Genomic DNA, 22,761 nt, shown 5'->3' on the forward strand with positions numbered 1-22,761 from the left:
AGAGAGAGGACAAGCCGAGAGAAAGAAAGACAAGATTGGAGAAGAGAGAATATAGGATAAGAGAAGGAAGAGAGACGGGGGGGGGGGGGGGGGGGGCTCAGTCGTCGTTCCGGGTGGAGGGCCTGCTGTTCAAGACGGCCGTCTCTGCAGACGGCCGTCTCTGCAGAACGCCTGTCACACACTCGCTGAGCACCGCTGCAGGATTTTGCTGGCTCTGCAGGCGCTATTAGATTCACATCGCTGACTGTGGCATGCATGTGCGTTTGCCACCTATGACACAGATTTGTGTGTGTGTGCATGCATGTGTGCGTCTTTGCATTTGCCACTGTGTCTTACCCCTGGGAGCAATATTAGAGAAGCATGCCATGCTGTTTAAACCCTCTTTTTTTTTCATTTTCCTGGGCAGACAACAGAGCAAGGGCCCGAGGACCGAAAACATCTTAAAGATTTGGTGAGAAGGCTGTGTTTGTGTGCGAGCGTATTTTGTGTTTGTATAAGAAGAGAGAGGGGGAAACGCAGCGCCCGAGGAGATGAACTGTCTGTTAGATTTGGGGAGAAACACGAGTCTTAACCAGACAATGATTTGGTTTTTTTTTCTCTCTCCGAGGTCTGAGGCTAAGGAGGGAGGGCAGAGAGATTAATAGCCTCTGTAGAAAGGCTCTTCCCTCCCTCCGCAGACACACTACAGAAGCAGGTTCTCAACCTTTTCGAGTCACGGACCCCCCCCCCCCCCAGAATAATCAGGTTGGTGTTCACGACCCTCCCCGCACAATAGTACCGGGGCATTTAACTCACACATTGGTCACTTATAAACTGTCTGCCTGAGACCGTTCAGGGAGTACTGTAATATAACACACGGAAGCCACCAAACGCACACTGGGACACCATTGCTTTGCCCACAGACAGAGCAACACCTAATTAGATTTGGCCTTTAATGAAGTGTTTTTAGAGTTATAGAAATAATGCACACACTTTTGACTCTCACAAACCCACTCAATAAAATCTATTCTAAGGCAAATTATATCGCCGGTACAGGCGATGTAATGTAAAAACCATTCCCCAGTCTAAAATGTGTTGTGTTATTTTTCCCATGGCACCACGGCATTGTGGTCACTCACTCATGGACGCAAATTGTGGTCACTCATGCGCGAGTGCAACCTACTAAGCGTTAGTCTTCAATATATCAACAATATATACATGAACCTTGTTGTTCCTGGACTGCACTTGCTGTTAGTCTGATGTTGTCCTCGCTGTCCTTCAAATTTCATTTATTTATTTATTTATTTTATTTTATCACCCCCTTTCTCCTCAATTGTACCTGGCCAATCAATTACCCCACTCTTCCGAAGCAACCAGGACACATACCCACATCCGGCTTCCCACCCACAGACACGGCCAACTGTGTCTGTAGCACGCCCGACCAAGCCGGAGGTAACACGGGGATTCGAGCCGGTGACCCCTGTGTTGGTAGGCAATGGAATAGTCCGCTGCGCTACTCAGATGCCAAATAAAATCTATTCTAAGGCAAATTATATCACTGGTACAGTCGATGTAATGTAAAAACCACTCCCCAGTTTATAATGTTATTTTATTTTTCCCATGGCGCCACGAAACTGCCGCCATGGGCTATGCATGCATCATAAATTGTGGTCATTCACTCATGGACACAAATTGTGGTCACTCACGTGGGAGTGTGTCGTACTAAACATTAGTCTTTGATATATCAACTAAATACATTAACGTTGTAGTTCTGGACTGCACCTGCTGTTAGTCTGATGTTGTCCTCGCTGTCTTTCGATTTTCTCAACAACCGTTCCTTCACGCACAATAGCCACCAAGACCGCTGGACCCCAGGATCCTCTTAAGAAGCTTAAAGAGTAGCCTTGTTATTTGTGCAGAAGCTGTTATTTCTGTTATGTCTGATGTGACAATAAACTGAATGTTTTTTAAACGTGGCAATGATGTATGTTCGATTTCTGCAGCACTCAATGTTTTTTCATGCTGATCCTGATATGAAGAATGATTATTATTATCTACGAAACATACTGACGTTTATTATGGTGTTGCTCTCTCAAAGAAGTGTTGAAGTGTACTGACGGCCGGCACAGACCGCACCGCCTTTTATGCTGTGACAGCGCAGCGATTACAGAGAGACAGTACACCTATTTTTCACATCAGGTGCGTCGTGGGTCTGGGCAGTTTCGCACTTGTTTTCCCTACAACCATCTGGCGACCCCTGGAAATTATCTCACGACCCCCTCGGGGGTCCCGACCCTCGGGTTGAGAACCCCTGCTGTAGAGGTCGATCTCGTTATTGAAACTTCTTGCTTTATCTGGCTCCAAGATACACAACTATCCCTGCTCCAACACAGTCGATTTAACAGCATCACATTAATATGACAAATGTGCATTCACTGGCAAGCCATTATGTTAACTACGATCATTTCCATGGAATATATGTCGCTAATTTGTGCATCCAGTATGACATTACTACATAAGCGTTAAAAATCAAAGTGCTGCACTTTAGTGCTGCTCTGAAACAGTGGGTTGCCAGATTTGTCTCGCACACACACGCACATGCACACCCATGACCCTTTACCTCTGACGTATAGGTTGGCCGGGGTGGAGTAGCGTGTCCCATCGCTGTTGGTGGCGACACACTCGTACTTCCCCTGGTCTGACTCCTCACTCAGTTCTATCTGGAGGGCACCTGGGAAGAGGGGGCGAAGAAGAGGAGTGATGGATAGAAAAGGAGGGCGAGTAAGACAGATAGACAGACAGAAACAAAAGGGGGAGGCATTCAGAGAAACTGTAAAACGTGTTAATTGTGCATCATATCCAACACATTTACTCATGGTAAATGCAAGAAGTTCATAAAAAAAATAGAAAATTTAAAAGAAAAACAGGTTTCAGGGAATCTGGATCAACTGAGGGGGGTTCCCGCAAAAACATGCTGAGGCTGTTATGAGGAGCCGTCGACTACAAAGGGGAGTCAGTTCTACTGAGAGACAATAAGTTTCTACCTCCATCAGCAGAAAGTGAACTCAAAACAAGGGCAAGCTTCCATCTTTGGAAGCGGGAGAGGGTATATAAAAAAAAAAAAGAAGAAGAAAATTCACTGAGGCTACAAAAAAATGAGAATGTCTTGAAATGCAAGCCAGGCTTTGATACCAACCAACCAAAAAAAAAATGTTGAATAGTTCTGACACAGGACAGCATTTTGAAAACTCATTGCTGAAAATTAAGACATTTGTATTAAGGGGGGGGGGTCAGTTTGGTAGCGTTTCCAAGGGATGAAACGTTTGTTGCCATGACAATAAAGTATCCCCCCCATCATCATCCTTGGGATCCACAGATGGGATCAGAGTATGATGCCCGGTAAACCCCCACACAATAAAGAGGTCTAAAGAGGTAAAGACATCTAACAATGTCCATCAAGGCAAACAAAAACAAAAAGGGAACGACATACGCAAAGCCTTGGAAAGGGGCCGACGCTTTCTGGCTTCCTGAAAAATAGAAAAACTGTCAAAAAAAAAAAAAAGTAATTCAGAAGTTTTGACAACTGATGAGGTGGCAAGGCAAAAAAGCGCCCATGAAAAACTTTATCAAAAAAGTGGTTGTTTGGGGCTTTTTGTCAGAAATGAGAGAAAAAGAGACTTGAGAAACTGGATGGTAAAAACAGTGATGCAGAATAGGTCGGTCAGTAAATGTGTGTGTGTGTGTGTGGGGGGGTAATGTGAATACAGCAGTTTATCTGCAAGTTTGTCTCAGTCTTCACCATCTGGGCTTTTCAGGTTGAGCGCATTACAGCTTGGGGGGGAAAACAAAACTAGGACATTTGATTGGGCAAATACCGGCCAAGGAGGAGGCGAGGTGGGGTCGAAATCAGGTCAAGACCAAAAAAAAAAGAGAAAGAAGTAAGCTTTGGTTTAAGTAAAGGGAGAAAAAAAAAGGGGAAAAAATTTCAAATGTAGAAAACCAGAGTGGAAAGTGATCGAATGCTTTTTCAAACTAAACCACACAGAAAAAAAAAAAAACAAAACAAAAAAACTCAAGTCGTAAACACAAAACACACCAAAGGTTGAAGTCCGAGCAGACATTGTGAAAGTCTACGTGTTTATTGAACCAATGAAATGGGTATGCATGGGAGAGATCGCAATACGGAGAGGAGGAAGCACTAAGGATGTTTTTTTGGAGGGTTTTCTTTTTTTTGTGTGGAAGAATTAGAGAGTTAATGGATGGAGGAATGAACAGATAATGGAAAATGAACGGACAGAAGGTGATTAGAAATCACTCGATAATGAATTGCTTGCTCAGTTCCAATTCCCCCTCTGGTACCTTTTACCACACACCTATTAAAAAAGGTCTCGGGCAACCAGATCAGCATTACCAACATGGCAGGAGTCGTGGTTTGTGACTGCTCAATGGCTCTGGACCAGTCCCATATTGATAAGCTGAACCAGTGCGTCTCAGGTCTCTGAGAAGAATAGGAACTAGGGGTTGAAGTGGAATCAGGCTTTTGTGTTGTGTTGGTCCTCCCGGCAGTCTTACCTCGTATGGGTGTGCCACCTGAGTGGGCAATGAATGCACGAGATTAGAGAGGAACAAGAAGAAGAAAATGTTAGTTTCACAAAAAAAGAAAAGGGCAGAGGAAGAGAGGGATACAGGGAGTTGTAGAGGGGGGCTTGGAGAGAAGAAGAATCAAATTAGAGGGAAAGACTCGGCATACAGATCATTAGAGAGAAGACAGCGAGAGAGGAGGAAGGAAAGAGAGACCAAAAAAAAAAAAAAGGAAAAAGAATAGACAAGAGAGTAGAGTGTAAATAAAGACAGAACGAGCCTGGGAGGAGAAAGATAGATACTAGCTAGACAGGAGTGACACAGTGACAGAGCTAAAAGGAGATGGGTTATTGATTTAACTTCATTGACTTGCAGCAGGGGCGGGTGGGGCGGTGGCAGGGTGGGGGGTGGGTGGGGTAGTGTCAACACTATGCTATAGGATGTCCTCACGACACAAGTCCTCATTTAGACCCCGTAATCTGGGTCTCTAATGTTAGGAGGAGACTGGGCCTTAGTATACTCACTGTCCAAAGCCTACACTTGCTGCCCTTCTTCTCAAAACTATACAGGCTAGCCAGAGCAAGGATGTACCTTCATTAGCTCTGACTTTGTCTCTATTCAAATGCTCCTGGTACATGTGTCAGTATCACCTCTTTTAATATGACGTGAAATACGACTAGAAAATGTAAGCCCCCTTTCCCGTAGTACACGGGGAGGTGGTCCACTCTGACACGTTCTTCACTGAACAGCCTGTTTAAAACTCATGAATGAAACGTGCGTAGACAGTCCATACTTAGCTAAACCCAGATTACAATGGGGACTTGGTATGCAGACTGCACTTGGTATACAGTCAAGTTAAGTTAAGCAACCTGAAATTTAGTAGCTATTGATTTCTAACACTGGCTCCACTATAGGCCCACTGACAGCCATCTGGAGCTGATGGCTTATTGAGCGGGTAACTCTATACAGAAGGGATTGAGAGAGCCATGTGAGTGGAGGAAAGAGAGATTAAGTGAGCAACTGAATAAGTGGGGGAGAGGAGGAGTAAATAGGTGCGAGTGAGGAGAAAGGTAAATTTGCTCTTTGGCTGTGGAAAGGTGCAGGTGCATAGTATGTAGGTGAGGGTGAGCCAGCTACCTTCAGGGTGACAGAGAGGTGTGAGAATGTGTGTGTGTGTGTGTGTATACGTCTAAAAAGCTGTGAGTGTGTGTTAGTGTTGGTAATATCTGTATATGAGGTTGCCCGTAGGTGTGCTTTACAATGTGAGCGTGCACCCTCCCCGCGGGTGTGTGCGTCCGTGTTCCACAGTATGTGTATGTGACAGGTGGGACTGTTAGTAAAATGCATGCCATGCATTTTAATAACACCTCAGTATTGGAGAGATAAGCAGCAGCAGCAGAGGAAGCAGTAGTGTTTAAAGAGAGATAGAGTGAGTGTGGGCCTCAGATCAGAAGCACTTACCAAAGGACTCTGTAGTTAAAAAGATACAAAGAGAAAAGAAACAGCACAGACATGGCGTTACAATCACACCACCAAAGAAGAGTCGACTTAGAAGAAACATTACTGGAACTTCAAAAAAAACCACAAAAAAAAAAACCCAAGGATATTTGTTGTTAACTACTAAAAGTGGTAAAAATAAAAAAAGAAGAGTCGAATAAGTCATGGCTAAGACCACAGTCAGTTTGTCTAATTATCACATTGCAGAACAGGACCCAGATACCAACACATTTGCACTGACGTGTGAGTTGTAACAATTAGCTCGTTTGTTTTGACAAGTGTAGCGTCAAGGTCAGTTTAGCCACTCAGAATAAGGGATTGATGAGGGTTGAGCAAAGTGATAAAAACAGGGGTAGAAGCATAGAGTTTCACATCCACTAATAAAAGAAGCAGACAGTTGGGCGTCCAGTCACAAGGCAGGATATTGGGTCCACGGTTGGCCCCAGGAAACAGGAAGTGGGTAGAGGATGGCGTGTCCTAGCTACAACACGATGCGGTCTCTCACACTACTGTGCCTATTGGAAACAGCTTTCTTTGGATCCGACAGTTTCTGTCAATGACTCAGTTATGGCTAGCATGGAAAACTGTCTGTGAGACAAGTAAGTATATACTCACACCAGGCACTGTTTAACGCCAAGAGAATTTGGGGGGAAAAGGCGTATTTGACTGCGTATAGTCACAGCGGTGAGCTATGCCGGGGAGGTCTTTCCTACTACACAAGCCACCATCATCTGCATTTGGACCACTTATTAAGTTGTTTTTTTTTGGGGGGGGGGGCTCTACAGGGTCTCTGTACTCGCAGCAGAGACAAGTCTTGAGATATATAAATGCTTAGCGTTCAGAGGCGTAGCCGACCATTCGTTTGCCAAAGGTTTCCAATGGGTGAAAGCGGTAACAGTTTGATGATGGTGATTTGCGTAGGAAGACTTCAGGGAGTTTGGAGGAAAGCAAAGAGAGAGTTTGTGAGGCGGCGGGCTCCGTTTTAAGGCATTGAAAAGTTAAGGTTGGCAACGGCAGGGTAGTCCACCCATACCACGCGAGAAGAGAGGGGCAGCTGAGGAGTACAGCCAATAACCACAGCAAAGGGATCGGAACAGCAGTAAGGAAGGGATGAATGAGGGGAAGGAAAAACAGAAGCCCTGTAGCAGAAACAGTGAGAAACAGAACGGGAGGGAGGGAGACGGGGTGAGACGGAGGCCAGGGAGAGGGGACAAACCAAAGTAAAGGAAAAAAGTTAACGGATATGAAACCAGCAGGACTGGGGGGTGGGGGGGTGGGGGTTGTTAAGGAATGCTGAGAAAATCTCACTGGTTACCTGAGCGAAGCTGTTTGATTCGTCCATTGTTACTCGACGTGTTGACAGGGAGGAAATCCTTGAACCAGGTGATTTCTGGGTCGGGGTTGCCACTGGCCGCGCAGAGCATGGTGGCGGTCCGGGAGCGCTCCACCACCTTTAGCTGGGGGCCCATGTCTATGGTGGGGAACCCCGAGGGCAACTGGTCCTCTGCAAAAGTTCAACACAGGAGTCAAACAAGAGCTGCACACTGACGTCTGACCCAGGTTCAATCACTATTTTCTTCTTTTTTTTGTTGTATTTTCCCCCCTTTTCTCCCCAACTGTATTTGGCCAATTACCCCACTGTTCCAAACCGTCCCGGTCGCTGCTCCACCCCCTCTGCTGATCCGGGGAGGGCTGCAGACTACCACATGGCCTCCTCCAATACATGTGGAGTCGCCAGCCGCTTCTTTTCACCTGACAGTGAGGAGTTTCGCCAGGGGGATGTAGCTCATGGGAGGATCACGCTAGTCCCGCCAGTTCCCCCTCCCCCCTGAACAGGCGCCCCGACCGACCAGAGCAGGCGCTAGTGCAGCTACCAGGACACATATCCACATCCGGCTTCCCACCCGCAGACACGGCCAATTGTGTCTGTAGGGACGCCCGACCAAGCCGGAGGTAACACGGGGATTCGAACTGGCGATCCCCGTGTTGGTAGGCAACGGAATAGACCGCTACGCTACCCGGACACCCCTCAATCACTATTTCTAATGCAATTCACAGTGCTTTATCAATTCGGTTTAGGGCAGACAATGATGCAGGTTTCACACAACAATCAAATCAGACACACATCAAGGGTGAAAGGTAAAGAAGTCAAGTCCAGATCACTAACTTCCTTAATTTCCCCTCGGGGATAAATAAGGTATTCTGATTCTGATTCTGATAATTCAGCGGAAAAGCAGTGAACACGCTGCAAAACAGCGAACTAGCCCTCGAGAACAACCAGAACAGTCCATTTGGATTCCAAAAGAACATTAAATTTGGCTCACATCAGTTTTTAATCACTAAACGAGGCTCGTTAAAGAATCACATCGCGGGGTCAACCGGAGTAACACTTCAGCAGTGCCGGGGAACGACATCCCATAAACGTTGCTAAAGCCCAGCAGCTACAGCCTTCACATCAGGCGAGGACCAAGCAAATGTTTGTTCTATTGGGAATCGGTGACAGTCCAGCTTAGTCGTTATCCAGGTATGTGTACTGTGTACCGGGTCAGATAACCCTCTTTGGAAGCTCAGGCTCCATGAATAAAACAAGCCAATCTGGCTGAGGAGCGGTGTTTTGGGACGGTAAATCAAATGTGAACTCACATGCGGCCAAAGCTATTAAATGGAACGTGAGGAGTAATTTCAGCGTGATAAAGGAAATCAAAGGCTGTGGGCCGACTACGGCGAATTCAAGTGAGAGCTTGGAGTAGTGGGGGGAGGGAACGGGTCTCGGCGGGGGCGAGGGATCAAAGGAGGCTGAACTCAATCAATGAGCAGAATTGGCATTCGACCTCCAGATGAAAATCATAATCTGATAACAAATTCTCGACTTTCCTCAGGACCGCAATTTGAAACAGCCTCGGCCATAGTGTAATAGAATAAAGATAGAGCTGATGAGAACAGACAGATAGGCAAGAGGACTACGTGCGAGTGTTTAAATATAGGAAGCAGCCTTTTCACACAAAAAAAAGAAAGAATATCTCTTCTGGCTCCATACCTCCCAGCTACACTGAACCTCATTAATGGGAAATCCTAGTAGTGTTGAGTCAAGCCAAGGAGATGCTGCTTTTGGTACGAGCTCATCGAACCAAGGCCAAACGCTGGGACACTAGCTGTGAGAGTGTGTCTGTGTGTGTGTCTGTGTGTGTGTGTGTGTGTGTGTGAGAGGCCTTTTAACAGCTCTGGTTTCAATCAATCACAACACCAGCAAATTGAACACGGTCATTTATGAACCAGGAGAACACGGTGCGAGAGTGTTTGTGTTGTGTGTTGATATCTGCTTGTGCATGTATGCTTGTGTGTCTGTGTGTGTGTGTGTGTGTGTGTGTGCATGCATGCAAGTGCAAGTGTGTACGAGCAGGCATGGTAAGAGTGGGTTATAACAAACAGGAAGTCAGAATAGAATAGATTAGATTAGAATTGAATAGAGACGACAAGAATAGAACACGGTACAAAGAAAGAGAGTGAAAGCAAGAAAAAGTGAAAGTAAACGAGGGAGCGAGCGAGCGAGCGAGAGAGAGAATCAGAAAGTGCAATAAAGAAGCCATACGGCATAACAAACTAGATTTTCTCTATGTTCATTATGCAAAACTCACTTCAAAGCGAGTTCCTCGTAGGCAAGAATAATGCATTCTATTTCATCTACCTGGGGTGAAGATGGCGGGCGCACAATGAGACTGCTACCGCTGGAGATCATTCGTCTCTGTTTAAATGTCCCTCTTTCTCTCCATCTCTCCCTCATTCCCTCCTCTCCCTATCTCCTCCTCACGCTCTCTCCTCTTTGTCTCTGTCTCGCGCTCCCCCTGTTTCTCTCAGCTTGCTAAACTCTTTTCAATGCCTCTACAGTCAGCAAGTCAGCATCATGTTCGCTATAGCTTAAATAGTCAGTCAGCTTCGCTTATTTCAGGGGCGTCCAGGTCGTGTAGTGGTCTATTCCACTGCCTACCAACACGGGGATCGTCAGTTCGAATCCCTGTGTTACCTCCGGCTTGGTCTGGCATCCCTGCAGACACAATTGGCTGTGTCTGCGGGTGGGAAGCCGGATGTGGGTATGTGTCCTGGTCGCTGCACTGGCGCCTCCTCTGGTCGGTCGGGGTGTCTGTTCGGGGGGGATCCTCCCACGTGCTACGTCCCCCTGGCGAAACTCCTCACTGTCAGGTGAAAAGAAGTGGCTGGCGACTCCACATGTATCGGAGGAGGCATGTGGTAGTCTGCAGCCCTCCCCGGATCGGCAGAGGGGGTGCAGCAGCAACCGGGACGGCTTGGAAGAGTGGGGTAATTGGCCAAGTACAATTGGGGAGAAAAGGAGGAGGGGGGGGGTTTCGCTTATTTTGCAGCAACAAGTAATAACTGCCTGAACCAGGTATGTGATTCGGGCATTTGGTTCGGGCATCTGATTAGGAGGCCCCCTAGGCGCCTTCCTTTGGAGGTTTACCGGGCACGGCCAACTGGGAGGAGACCGCGGGGTAGACCCAGAACTCGCTGGAGGGACTACATGTGCAGTCTGGCCTGGGAACGCCTTGGGATCCCCCAGGAGGAGCTGGAGGGCGTTGCTGGGGAGAGGGTCGTCTGGAGTGCCCTACTTAGCTTGCTGCCACCGCGACCCAACCCCAGAGAAGCGGCTTATGATGAATGGATGATGAATGAATGAATGAATGGAAGGTAATGACTGCATATAATCTGCACGGTTTCACTATAGCTTGTGTAATAATTACATGGCTCATTTTACTCCATCCACTTCGCACCTATTGCATGTCGGTACATCCTGGAAGAGTCAGCCCTCCTCTGTCGTTCATCCTGCGCTTTCTCACTTCTTTTTTTTTCCCCCAACAAGTTTGTTTTTCCGTGGAGGATTTCCTCATCCGAATGGCGTGTCTAGCGAGTGTTGTATATTGCACAGAATGAAATGCAACTGTAAAGCCTCCGGTGGCTGAAATGTGATTTAGGGCAATACAAATACATTTGACTAGACCTGACTTGACACTCTCCTCTCAACCCCCCCCTCCCCCGTCTGTTCTCTTGCCCCCCCCCCTTATTCCCTGTCCGCTTTTTACACGCAAATAAACCCTGGGAATCAGTGATGTATTTAGTTGTAGACACACGCGTTCATCGACAAAACAAATATTCCTACAGTGAAACACACACGACGAAGCTTTTTGTACCTGAAGAAGACACAAACTAATGTGATGATCAAGTGACAAAGTGTAAAGTGACATCAGCGAAACCGTGTGAACTGGGTGAGCTAATGCGCATATACACACACACACACACACACACACACACACACACACACACACACACACACACACACACACACACACACACACAAAGCAGCAGCAGCAGCAGCACAAACAGCCAGCCCTGGGGGAACCATCCATCATTGGGACAGGTGTAAGCAGCACCACAAGTGTGGGTCTGAAACAAAGCCACAAAAGTGTGTGTGTGTGTGTGAGAGAGAGAGAGAGAGCGAGAGAGAGCGAGAGAGAGAGAGAGAGAGAGAGAGAGAGAGAGAGAGAGAGAGAGAGAGAGAGAGAGAGAGAGAGAGAGAGCTGCTGAACAGCTACGAACCCCTAGAGGTCGTCGGTGGAGAAGTGTAACTCTACTCGGAGCCCTCAACACATCCCGCTGTTCCGTTTGGACGTATTCCGACAACAACGTTCCCACTGTGAGAGATCCAGATCATTTCACAGCTACTGGAGGAGCCCCGGTCTTCACGGTTATGGGAACTACTGCACAAATACTGTCCTTTTTATATAAGACCTGAGCGCGATGCACACACATCACACAGAGTTCACTCGCTGCAAGTCTGGGAGAATGCATGTCTGTTTTTAGCATTATTCCAGCAGCCGCAGGACCCGTCCTTCTCTTGGGAGCCCAGGCATAATACGAGGAGTGTAATGGGGACCTGCACGCATACCTGTTTTTGTCGTTTATGATCAGGTCACAGGAGATTTTTGTTGGGGTTATAGGGGATAGGGTAATCAAACAGTTAGCTGAATGTTAATTTTTCTAAAACTTCACAACAAGCCTGATCTGTATATATATATATATATATATATATATATATATATATATATATATATATATATACAGGATCCTTTTTTTCCCCTTGATTTCCCCCCTTTTTCTCCCCCAATTGGCCAATTACCCCACTTTTTTTCTCTTCTTGTGTTCTCTCTCTCTCTCTCTTTCCCTGTCTTCACATGCTCGGCCAATTACCCCACTTTTCCGAGCTGTCCCGGTCACTGCTCCACCCCCTCTGCCGATCCGGGGAGGGCTGCAGACTACCACATGCCTCCTCTGATACATGTGGAGTTGCCAGCCGCTTCGTTTCACCTGACAGTGAGGCGTTTCGCCAGGGGGATGTAGCACATGGAAGGATCACACTATTACCCCCCAGTTCCCCCCACCCGCTGAACAGGTGCCTCAACCCACCAGAGGAGGCGCTAGTGCAGCGACCAGGACACATACCCACATCTGGCTTCTCACCCGCAGACACGGCCACTTGTGTCTGTAGGGACGCCCGACCAAGCCGGAGATAACAGGGGGATTCGAACCAGCGATCCCCATGTCAGTAGGCAACGGAATAGACCGCCACGCCACCTGGACGCTGCATACAAGGTCTTGAGGAAATATTAATAACTTTGTTAATCCCCCCCCATGATCATTATCATGTCAGCCTTTCCAATCAGAGCCTTTTACAGGAAGCCAAGTTTTCAATTAGCCTTGTTGTAATCCGTGGGACTCATGCCAGCTGACCTTGACACGAGATCCATCCTGTCCCTCAGTCAGCCAGTCAGTCACGGGAGCTGTCTTTACAGAGCCGGGAGGGACAACGAGACATGACTGACAAGACTGTGTGTGTATAACTGTGAGCCTATGTGCATTTTTTTGTATGCATGAATGTGACTGCGAGAGAGAGAGAGAGAGAGAGAGAGAGAGAGAGAGAGAGAGAGAGAGGGAGAGAGAGAGAGGGAGAGAGAGAGAGGGAGAGAGACAGTGTGTGTGTGTGTGTGTGTGAGAGAGAGAGTGTTTATGTGCGGCGGCTCTGCTTTTCAGTTCCTGTGTCTGTGATTCTGACATATGTGTCTGACTGTCTAACTGACATTTGGACTGACAGTCTGTCAGGGGCTATTAGCGGTACGCAGGTGACCTCTTATTCATCCGCAACACAATGACTCCTCTGAGGAACAGAAAGACGCTAATCACTACATAAAAGACTGACTGTCTAAGGCCCAGGATGAGTGAGTGTGTGCGTGTGCGTCTTTGCATGTGTATGCATGTCTGCATGCGTTCTGTGACGAAAATCGAAGAAGAGGGGTAACCAGTTTCCATCAAAGGTAGCCAAAGAAAGATCACACACACACACACACACACACACACACACACACACACACACACACACACACACACACACACACACACACAGACAAACCGTTCTCTCTTTGTGTGTGTGTGTGTGTGTGTGTGTGTGTGTAAGAGAAAAGAAAATTCCGGATGGACGCAGCGGAGCGGTGTGCAAGAAGCAAAGAGTGGTGTGATGTGAATAATTTAGAGCTCGCTATTTAGTGGCCTTAAGAGCATGTGAAGACAGGGAAAGAGAGAGAGAGAGCGAGAGAGAGAGAGAGAACACAAGAGAAAAAATAACTGACTGAAAAAAGAGAGAGAAAGAGCAGAACAGAGAGAAAGAAGTGTGTGTTGTACGTACTATCCCCTAGAGCATGCAAGGAGACAGAGAGGAGAGGGGTGTGCTTCCCGTCCCTTGGAGCACATAAAGGCAGGCTATGCGAATATTCACAGTCAAGGACCTTCACCCTCCGACAATGCTTTTAACTACATTATATTCTTTTAATGCACTCCAGCTAACACAACCATCCCCATCTACATTAAAGGGCTCAGGCAAACACCAATCCCACCATCAACATTAATGGAATTCACCTCAGACACTAACATTACCATCTACATCTGCAGACCGAAGTTAATGCCAGCATCGATATCTGTATTTAAAACAAAATCCTCAAGCACACAGTTTCCCCTCTGCAGTCTTGAAGTTAGTGTAACGTAATTAAAAACAGATGCTTCACTGTACTTACCGGTCACTAAGAGCGGATTTTGGCTAGATTATGGTATTAGTAGACCCAAGATCACAGAGACAACACTGAAGCTTGAATGTCTCCATGAATTATCACAAGCTGATGCTATTATTATCGCTATTATCGTCCATGGAGATTTTCAAACAGAGGAGATGATAATAAATAAAACAAATATGAAGTATTAAAATACATCTTAATCATCACAAATTTACATAGTCTTGACCTTCTCTGAATGTTTTTACACTACGGATTATTGTTAATTTATAACTTACTACTGGCACTGTTCCCAGCAGTTTTAAGACAGCTGTGGTTAAACCTCTACTTAAAAAACTGCACCCCAATCCAGGGTCTCTTAATAACCATCGACCAGTCTCTAATCTTCCATTTTTTTCTAAAGTACTAGAGAGAGTTGTGTATCAACAACTTTTGACCCATATAGAAGAAAACTCTATATGAACCTTTTCAATCAGCTTTCAGGGCCTGTCACTCTTCTGAAACGGCTCTGATCAGAGTGTTGAATGATCTTTTACTTGCTATGGACTCTGATTCCACTGCCATGCTTCTACTACTGGACCTCAGTGCAGTCTTTGACACCATTGATCACTGCATACTATTAGATAGATTAAATTGTAATTTTGGTGTCTGGTTTAGCTCTCTCTTGGTTTAATTCCTACTTAGCTGAAAGAAAAGAGTGTGTCTGCCATAATATTACATCGAAATTCTCTGACGTTAAATATGGCATACCCCAGGGCTAGCTTCTTGGCCCTCTACTTTTCTCTCTTTATATTTCACCTCTTGGCCAAATTATATGCAGTTATGGAATAAATTTCCACTGCTATGCAGATGATACACAGCTGTATGTGCCTATAAGGGCTGATGATCATACTCAAATGACTAATTTAGAGGCCTGCTTGGCTGCTGTGAAAAATTGAAGACACACTCCTTCGAGGACAGCAACGTACACATTTTGGACAGGGAAGATAGATGGTTTGAAAGAAGGGTGAAGGAAGCCATCTATGCAAAACTGGAAAAACCATCCCTCAACAGAGGAGGAGGTCTGCGACACCACCTATCTCCCACTTACAATGCCATCCTTTCATCTCTACCCAGGAGACTCAAGATACAGGGGTGCCCAACTCCAGGCCTCGAGGGCCGCAGTGTCTGCGGGTATTTGTTCCAACCATGCACTACACCACCTGATTTAACTAATTAGCTCACCTCTTGGACCAAGGAGGGAAAGGAATTAGTTAAATCAGGTGGTGTAGTGCATGGTTGGAACAAATACCCGCAGACACTGCAGCCCTCGAGGCCTGGAGTTGGGCACCCCTGCTCAAGAAGCTTAGCCTCCAAGAACAACAGTCAGCCACTAACGGCTCCAACGACTCATGCCCACTGAATGGAGCACTAATGAAGTCGAAACTAACACCCCCAACGACTGTCGCTTCTAAACATCGGATCACAAAGAGCCATGCACATCAATAGCTCTAATAACGACCGACGTGGCTAAACATCGGTACACAAAAGAGCCACACATATCAATACCTCTGATAACGACGGGCATTGCTAAACATCGGAACACAAAAAGCCATGGACATCAATAGCTCTAATAACGACTCCAAAGAGGATAAATATCTGAGTTTCATCACCAGCCAGTCAGACTAGCTTGGTCTAGTCAGAAAGGCACGAACTGATGAAGCCTCTTGGATGAGAGGCGAAACGTCTTCACGGATATATACCAAGTCCAGTTGCACTTGATTCAATTCCTTTGGATAACCATGACCTGGATGAATGAGAACATTCACAGACTTAACAACTCTGTGATTTCACAAAGTGTGGCAGCCAAAAATCTATGCGTTATGTTTGATCCCAGCCTTTCCTTTGATAAGGACATTAAAGAAATCGCTAAAACTGCCTTTTCCCCCTTATGTAACAGCTAAAATTTGGTCTTTTTTGTCCATGACTGATGCAGAGAGTCTAATACATGCATTTGTTTCATCCAGACCTGATTAATGTAATGTTCTGTTTTCAGGTCTGCCACATGCTAGTACGAAAAGTCTTCAGATGGTTCAAAATAATGCAGCTAGTATCCTTACTAAAACTAGAAAATTTGACAATATTACACCAATTCTTGTCTCCCTTCACTGGCTTCTTATCCATGTTAGATCAGACTTCAAGGTGCTTCTGCTGACTTATAAAATCCTAAATGGGCTTGCCACATCTTACCTGTCTTAAACTGTACATCCCATCTCGAGCACTTTGCTCTCAAAATACAGGGCTCCTGTGGGTACCCAAAGTTAAAAAGAAGTCGGGGGCATCCGGGTAGTGTAGTGGTCTAGTCCATTGCCTACCAACATGGGGGTCGCCAGTTCAAATCCCCATGTTACCTTCAGCTTGGTCGGGCGTCCCTACAGACACAATTGGCCGTGTCTGCGGGCGGGAAGCTGGATGTGGGTATGTGTCCTGGTCGCTGCACTAGGGTCTCCTCCGGTCGGTTGGGGCGCCTGTTCAGGCGTGAGGGAGAACTGGGGGGAATAGCGTGATCCTCCCACATGTTATGTCCCCCTGGCGAAACTCCTCACCGTCAGGTGAAAAGAAGTGGCTGGCGACTCCACATGTATCGGAGGAAGCATGTGGTAGTCTGCAGCCCTCCTCGGCTCAGCAGAGGGGGTGGAGCAGCAACCAGGATGGTTCGGAAGAGTGGGGTAATTGGCCAGATACAATTGGGAAGAAAAAGGGGGAATATCCAAAAAAAATCAAAAAAAGAAGTCAGCTGGTGGCAGGGCCTTTTCCTATCGGGCCCTGTTCTTGTGGAATAACCTGCCTGCTTCCGTCAGACAATCAGAGACTGTTGAGTCCTTTAAATCCAAACTTAAAATTAATCTTTTTGCCTTAACCTACAATTAGTTGCCTTTAAATTGAGTACTTCATGACCTGTACTGCATAGCGGGTCGGTTTCTGTCTGGATGAATGTATCAAGCACTGTTCTGCCGATGAGATTAGAGTATTGCAACTGTTCTCTTCTCTCACGTCTTTTCTCTCTCTCTGAATGATGTCTTCTCCTTTCTCTTCTCATGTGTGTGTGAATGGTGTGATGTGAGTTTCCCCTGTGTGCACATGTCATCTGTCCTCCTCCCAGGTCTCCATGGTGATAGTGATCACCACCTGGACACTGCTTGGCATCCTCCTCATCCCATTCTTCACATATTTTATAAATCCCTATAATGTTGTTATCCTGTTTCAATGTTGTATCTTTCTCTCACTCCTGTGTGTGACCAATGTTTTTTCTTGCCTCTTCTCCCATGTACGTGAATGGTGTGACGTGACTCTCTACCGTGTGCATGTGTAGTCTGTCTTCTGGTCAGGTCTACATGGTGATGGTGGTCACGTGGCTCAGGTCCTGGGCTGTTCTGGTGGCATCTGGACACTGCTTGGCATCCTCCTCATCATATTCTTCATATATCTTAAAATTCTGTTATCCTCTGTCAGTGTTGTATTCTGTGAATTGTCTTTTATTCTGTACACACAACATCTATTGCGTGTCTGTCTGTCTTGGGAGAGAGATCCCTTCTCTGTTGCTCTCCCTGAGGTTTCCTCCTATTTTCTCTACCCGTTAAGAGTTTTTTAGGGAGTTGTTCCTTCTCTGATGTGAGGGTCTAAGGACAGGATGCAGTGTTGCGGTAAAGCCCCTTGAGGGAAACTTGTAATTTGTGATATTAGGCTCTACAAACAAAATTAACTTGAATTGACTTGACTAGGGTTTAAAAGTGCCCTGTGAATCCCCCCCCCCCCCGTATCTTTGAGAACAAATTCAGTGCAGGCGTATAGGAGAGAATAGATAGACTGTTAAAACTGGGCGATTATGAACAAATTGCAGGAAATGGAAGGAAACCCTCCTTCTCTGTTACTCCTCAGCTTGTCTATGATGCCTGTCCCCCACTACCCCTCTCTCTCTCTCTCTCGCTCTCTCTCTCTGTGTCTGTGAGTGGCGATGCGACTGACGACACATCCTGATTGGACAACGCTGGGAAATAATAACTTTATGGCACAATCAAGTGGTGATGACTTCTGATTGGAAAGATACTATGGTTACGACACCGACCAATGATAATACTAATATTAATACACTGTCATCATGTCATTTTAAAATCAAACTTTCCTCTTTAGGCCTATAGCACATCTAATACCAAAGGAAAGTAAACAAGCTTCAACACAACATCATCAGTTGAGAATCAATATAGGAAACGCTCCACACTGAGCGTCACGTTTTGTATTTTCCTTTGCGGAAGTTGGCAGCCCAGATTAAAACTGACCTCGTAGCACGTTGAGCCTGGTCGAGGCAGTGATCTCTCCCGCGGAGTTGGAAGCATGACACTCATAAATAGCCTCGTCTCTGGGAGTCCGTAGAGGCTGTATCCTCAGGACCGAGCCGGATCCGTCATCAAAGTCTATCACCTGGAACAACACATAAAGAGCATTGTGAAAGCATAATGCACTTGAGAAAAACACCCCCCCCCCAAAAAAAAATTTCTGCGTGCTAGGGCGTCCAGGTAGCGTAGCGGTCTATTCCGTTGCCTACCAACATGGGGATTGGTAGTTTGAGTCCCCCGTGTTACCTCCGGCTTGGTCGGGCATCCCTACAGACATAACTGGCCGTGTCTGTGGGCGGGAAGCCGGATGTGGGTATGTGTCCTAGTCGATGCACTAGCGCCTCCTCTGGTCGGTCAAGGTGCCTGTTTGGGGGGAAATAGTGTGATCCTCCCATGCGCTACGTCCCCCTGGCGAAACTCCTCACTGTCAGGTGAAAAGAAGCGGCTGGCGACTCCACATGTATCGGAGGAGGCATGTGGTAGTCTGCAGCCCTCCCTGGATCGGCAGAGGGGGTGGAGCAGCGACTGGGACAGCTTGGAAGAGTGGGGTAACTGGCCGGGTACAATTGGGGAGAGAAAGGGGGGGAAAATTTGGTTGCTACTGATGGTATCACGTTGAATAAACATGACTGCATGTTTCACGTTGACTTTCTACATGGAGGCGACACGCCACATGGTCACGTGGGTTTCGTTCAGGTAAGCTGGTTTCCTCCCGCGACCCAAAGACATACATGTAAGGTGAACGGGAGACTCTAAGTTGCTTGTCGATATGAGTGGCACCCCTTGTGTTTGGTATGTGTGGCTGGACCGTGTGATGATGGACTGGCGACGGGTCGACAGTGTCTCCATACTTCCCACCAAATACCTGCGGGGGATAATCTTCAGCCCCCCATCCCATCCCCACCCCACTCCATCCCACCCAGCCCTCTGACCCTGAATAAGATTAAGCAGGCATAGAAGATGAAAATTGATTTTTTGTTTTGACCTCATTTCTCCTTCCTACACACACACACACAGAGTTTTATTGAGGTAGTAACAAATAGGTCTGAGGCTACAGAAACTGAGACACGGGAGTGAGGGTTGTGAAATATGTTAGGGCTTGGCCAACAAAAGCCCAGTGTTTGCTCACAAACACTGGGCTCTTCGTCTCACCCCTCATCTCGGGGGGGATGAACACAACTTCTCAATTGCGCTTGTAAACCGAAAGTAACGTTTGACTTCAAGGTAAAAGATTTTTTTTGGGGGGGATTTTCCTCCCACTTTTCTTCCCCAATTGCACTTGGTCAATTATCCCACTCTCCCAGCCGTCCCAAACAGGCGCTCGGACCGACCAGAGGAGGCGATAGTGCAGCAACCAAGACACATATCCACATCCGGCTTCCCACCCGGAGACACGGCCAGTTGTGTCTGTAGGGATGCCCGACCAAGTCGGAGGTAACACGGGGATTCGAACTGGCGATCCCCATGTTGGTGGGCAATGGAATAGACTGCCACGCTACCCCGATGCCCCAAGGTAAACGACTTAACATTTTACCTTGAAGCTTGAAGTTGGTGGGGGGAGTAGGGGGTGAATGCATGGGTTTTGGAGCTGAAGCAAAGACCTACTCTTCTCGAATTCAGTCCGTAAGTCATGTGTTTTTCATTTTCAAGATGTCCATTTTAAACATGTCTTAAGGCAATTTTCAAAAAGTACACCGATAATGCTTCCAATTGCCTTAACAAGATTTGAAAATCTGATAACCTAATGACATCTGCTGCATAATACATGTATGCACTGCTGGATCCCAAATTCAGAGACATTCTCTGCAAACTGAAATCCAATAAAGAGATATGCAATCTTTGATTGACAGTAATAATGAGGGAAAATATGGGTGCTCTGAGTTTATATCTGTTAGATTAAATATGAAATATCTCCCCCCAGTTATTTAATCACAACAAGGAAGGGACCCGGATGAGGAAACCAGACTTATTAAAGGGAAACGCTCCCTGAACTCGAGGTGACAGTGTTTGGGGAGGCGAGGAGCTGGTTTTAGATCGCTGTCTAAGAATAATATGAGGAAGTGGTGAAATAATTAAAGGTGAGGACCTCAGGGAACTAAAAAGCGCTCTCTGAAAAAACAATCTCATCCAGCTCGAGGCATCAGCTGACATATGAAACACTTGGGCCAGATTAGAGCTGTTTTATTTTGATACCACAAATAAGGGACTTTATAACCTGCCGAGTACACATGAAAGCGACACAGTCAAGCCAATCGAATCCGTTAAATGAGGTCGTGTGCTTTTATTGCACTGGGTGGAAATTACACAACTATGTATAGCATTCCCCAAATTCAAGCAAATAAGTACAGTATGTGAACTGTATTTATTTTGGGATGAGAATCTTTAAAACCGTTTGCAGAATTAGATTTCGTCACGTCCCCGTCCCGACACTGAGATATCACCCTACCTCGAATCTTTGGTTGCTGACTTTCTTGCCTTTCTTGTTCCAGACAATCTTGGGCTGGGGATCTCCGACGGCCTGGCAAACGAAGGACGCCACTCCGCCCTGGACGCCTGTCTGGTCTTCAGGGGTTCGAGTGAATCTGGGGGGAACTGCACGGGAAGACACATCCCAATGTTATCTCTGCTTTTAATGCCACAGCACAGTTTTTATGCTGTAAATAGAGAAGTGGGCTAAGTATTAAGGGTGTGTCTGTTTTCCGCTGTGCATGTCTGTGTGTATAGTGGAGTGTGCATGTGTGTTTATTGATTGGTGTGTGCGTGTGTGTGTTTGTGTGTGTCTGTGTGTGCTTTATGTGCTCTCTGAAAAGACACGAGAAAACCATTTGTGTGCGACGTTCAGTATGTTTTCTCCTCAGTGTAACACACACGTGTATAAATTGTGCAGTGGATTGCCGTGGTGCGCTCGTGCATCGGCACCATAAGATGCACTTGCAGGACCGTAATCTGTTATCTGCATGTGTTTAACGTTCTATGGCTGAGCTTTCTATTGTATTAAAAAAGAAATCCCCGTTTGTGTGTGAGAGAGAGAGCCAGAGAGAAAATGAAGTTAAAGAGAGAGAGGATGAGCTGGAGGGGGATAGGAGAGAGAGACAGAGAGAGTGTGAGAGAGAGCAGCAGAGAGAGAGAGAGCCAGACAGACAGAGTGAGAGAGACAGAGAGAGGGAGGAGAGAGAGAGCGAGAGAGACAGAGAGGAGAGAGAGACAGAGACACAGAGAGGAGACACAGAGAGAAAGAGAGGAGAGACAGAGAGAGAGGAGGAGAGAGAGAGAGAGAGACCGAGCAAGAGAGGAGAGAGAGAGCGAGATAGACAGAGAGGAGAGAGAGACAGAGACAGAGACACAGAGAGGAGACACAGAGAGAAAGAGAGGAGAGACAGAGAGAGAGGAGGAGAGAGAGAGAGAGAGAGCGAGCAAGAGAGGAGAGAGAGAGAGAGAGAAAAAGGGGAGAGAGAGACAGAGACAGACAGAGAGGAGACACAGAGAGAAAGAGAGGAGAGACAGAGACAGGAGAGGAGAGAGAGAGGAGGAGAGAGAGCAAGCGAGAGAGGAGAGACACAGAGAGACAGAGAGAGCGAGAGAGAGCAGCAGAGAGAGAGAGAGCCAGACAGACAGAGTGCAAGAGCGAGAGAGAGAGGAGAGAGAGAGGAGGAGAGAGAGAGAGTGAGAGAGGAGAGAGAGAGAGGAGGAGAGAGAGAGAGAGAGTGAGAGAGGAGAGAGAGAGAGCAATGAAACTGCTGCAGTACCTAGAACTGCTCAGATTATCCAAATCCAAATAGATCAGAACAATATCAAACAACGCATGCCTCTCTTCGGCGAGCCAATAAATGTGTGCGTTAGTGAGCCCGTGTGTGCGTGCGTTTGTATTTTTGGGTGCATGTACTAAAATATACCGAGGGATGTGCTGTTCTCCTGTGCATCTATGCACATCTGTGCATGGGTGCCTCAGCATGTCTAACCAGTGTTTGCATGTTTGTGTGTGCATTAATGTGGGTGCATGCACTTCGGGGGGGGGGGGGGCGCCGTGTGTGCGTGTTTTTTTTGCATATGTGCACGGTGTGAGTATGTGTGCGCACATTCTGCCATGTTCTCCTCTGTCCCCGTACCACCAAAGAAGCTTAATATTTCTGTGCCATAAAGGATTTATGAAGACTTACTCCTGACATGACCACTAAAGCCCCTCGTTCGGGGGACGCCAACAATAT

The 22,761-nt window shown here is 46.7% G+C and overlaps 1 protein-coding gene across 1 annotated transcript in view; it reads right to left on the reverse strand.

Moving 5' to 3' along the window:
- The window catches only part of ptprdb (protein tyrosine phosphatase receptor type Db), a 95,122-nt gene that overhangs the window by 54,866 nt on the left and 17,495 nt on the right, over positions 1-22,761 (reverse strand). The window contains exons 2-7 of the mRNA XM_056280094.1: positions 21,003-21,148; positions 18,500-18,641; positions 7,373-7,561; positions 6,022-6,030; positions 4,552-4,569; positions 2,600-2,710 (exon numbers count right to left, since the gene is read on the reverse strand). Of these exons, the coding sequence (XP_056136069.1) occupies positions 2,600-2,710; positions 4,552-4,569; positions 6,022-6,030; positions 7,373-7,561; positions 18,500-18,641; positions 21,003-21,148 (615 nt within the window). The remainder of the gene's footprint in view (positions 1-2,599; positions 2,711-4,551; positions 4,570-6,021; positions 6,031-7,372; positions 7,562-18,499; positions 18,642-21,002; positions 21,149-22,761) is intronic.

This window comes from Lampris incognitus, chromosome 5 (genome assembly GCF_029633865.1).
Source record: "Lampris incognitus isolate fLamInc1 chromosome 5, fLamInc1.hap2, whole genome shotgun sequence".
Classification (NCBI taxonomy): domain Eukaryota; kingdom Metazoa; phylum Chordata; class Actinopteri; order Lampriformes; family Lampridae; genus Lampris; species Lampris incognitus.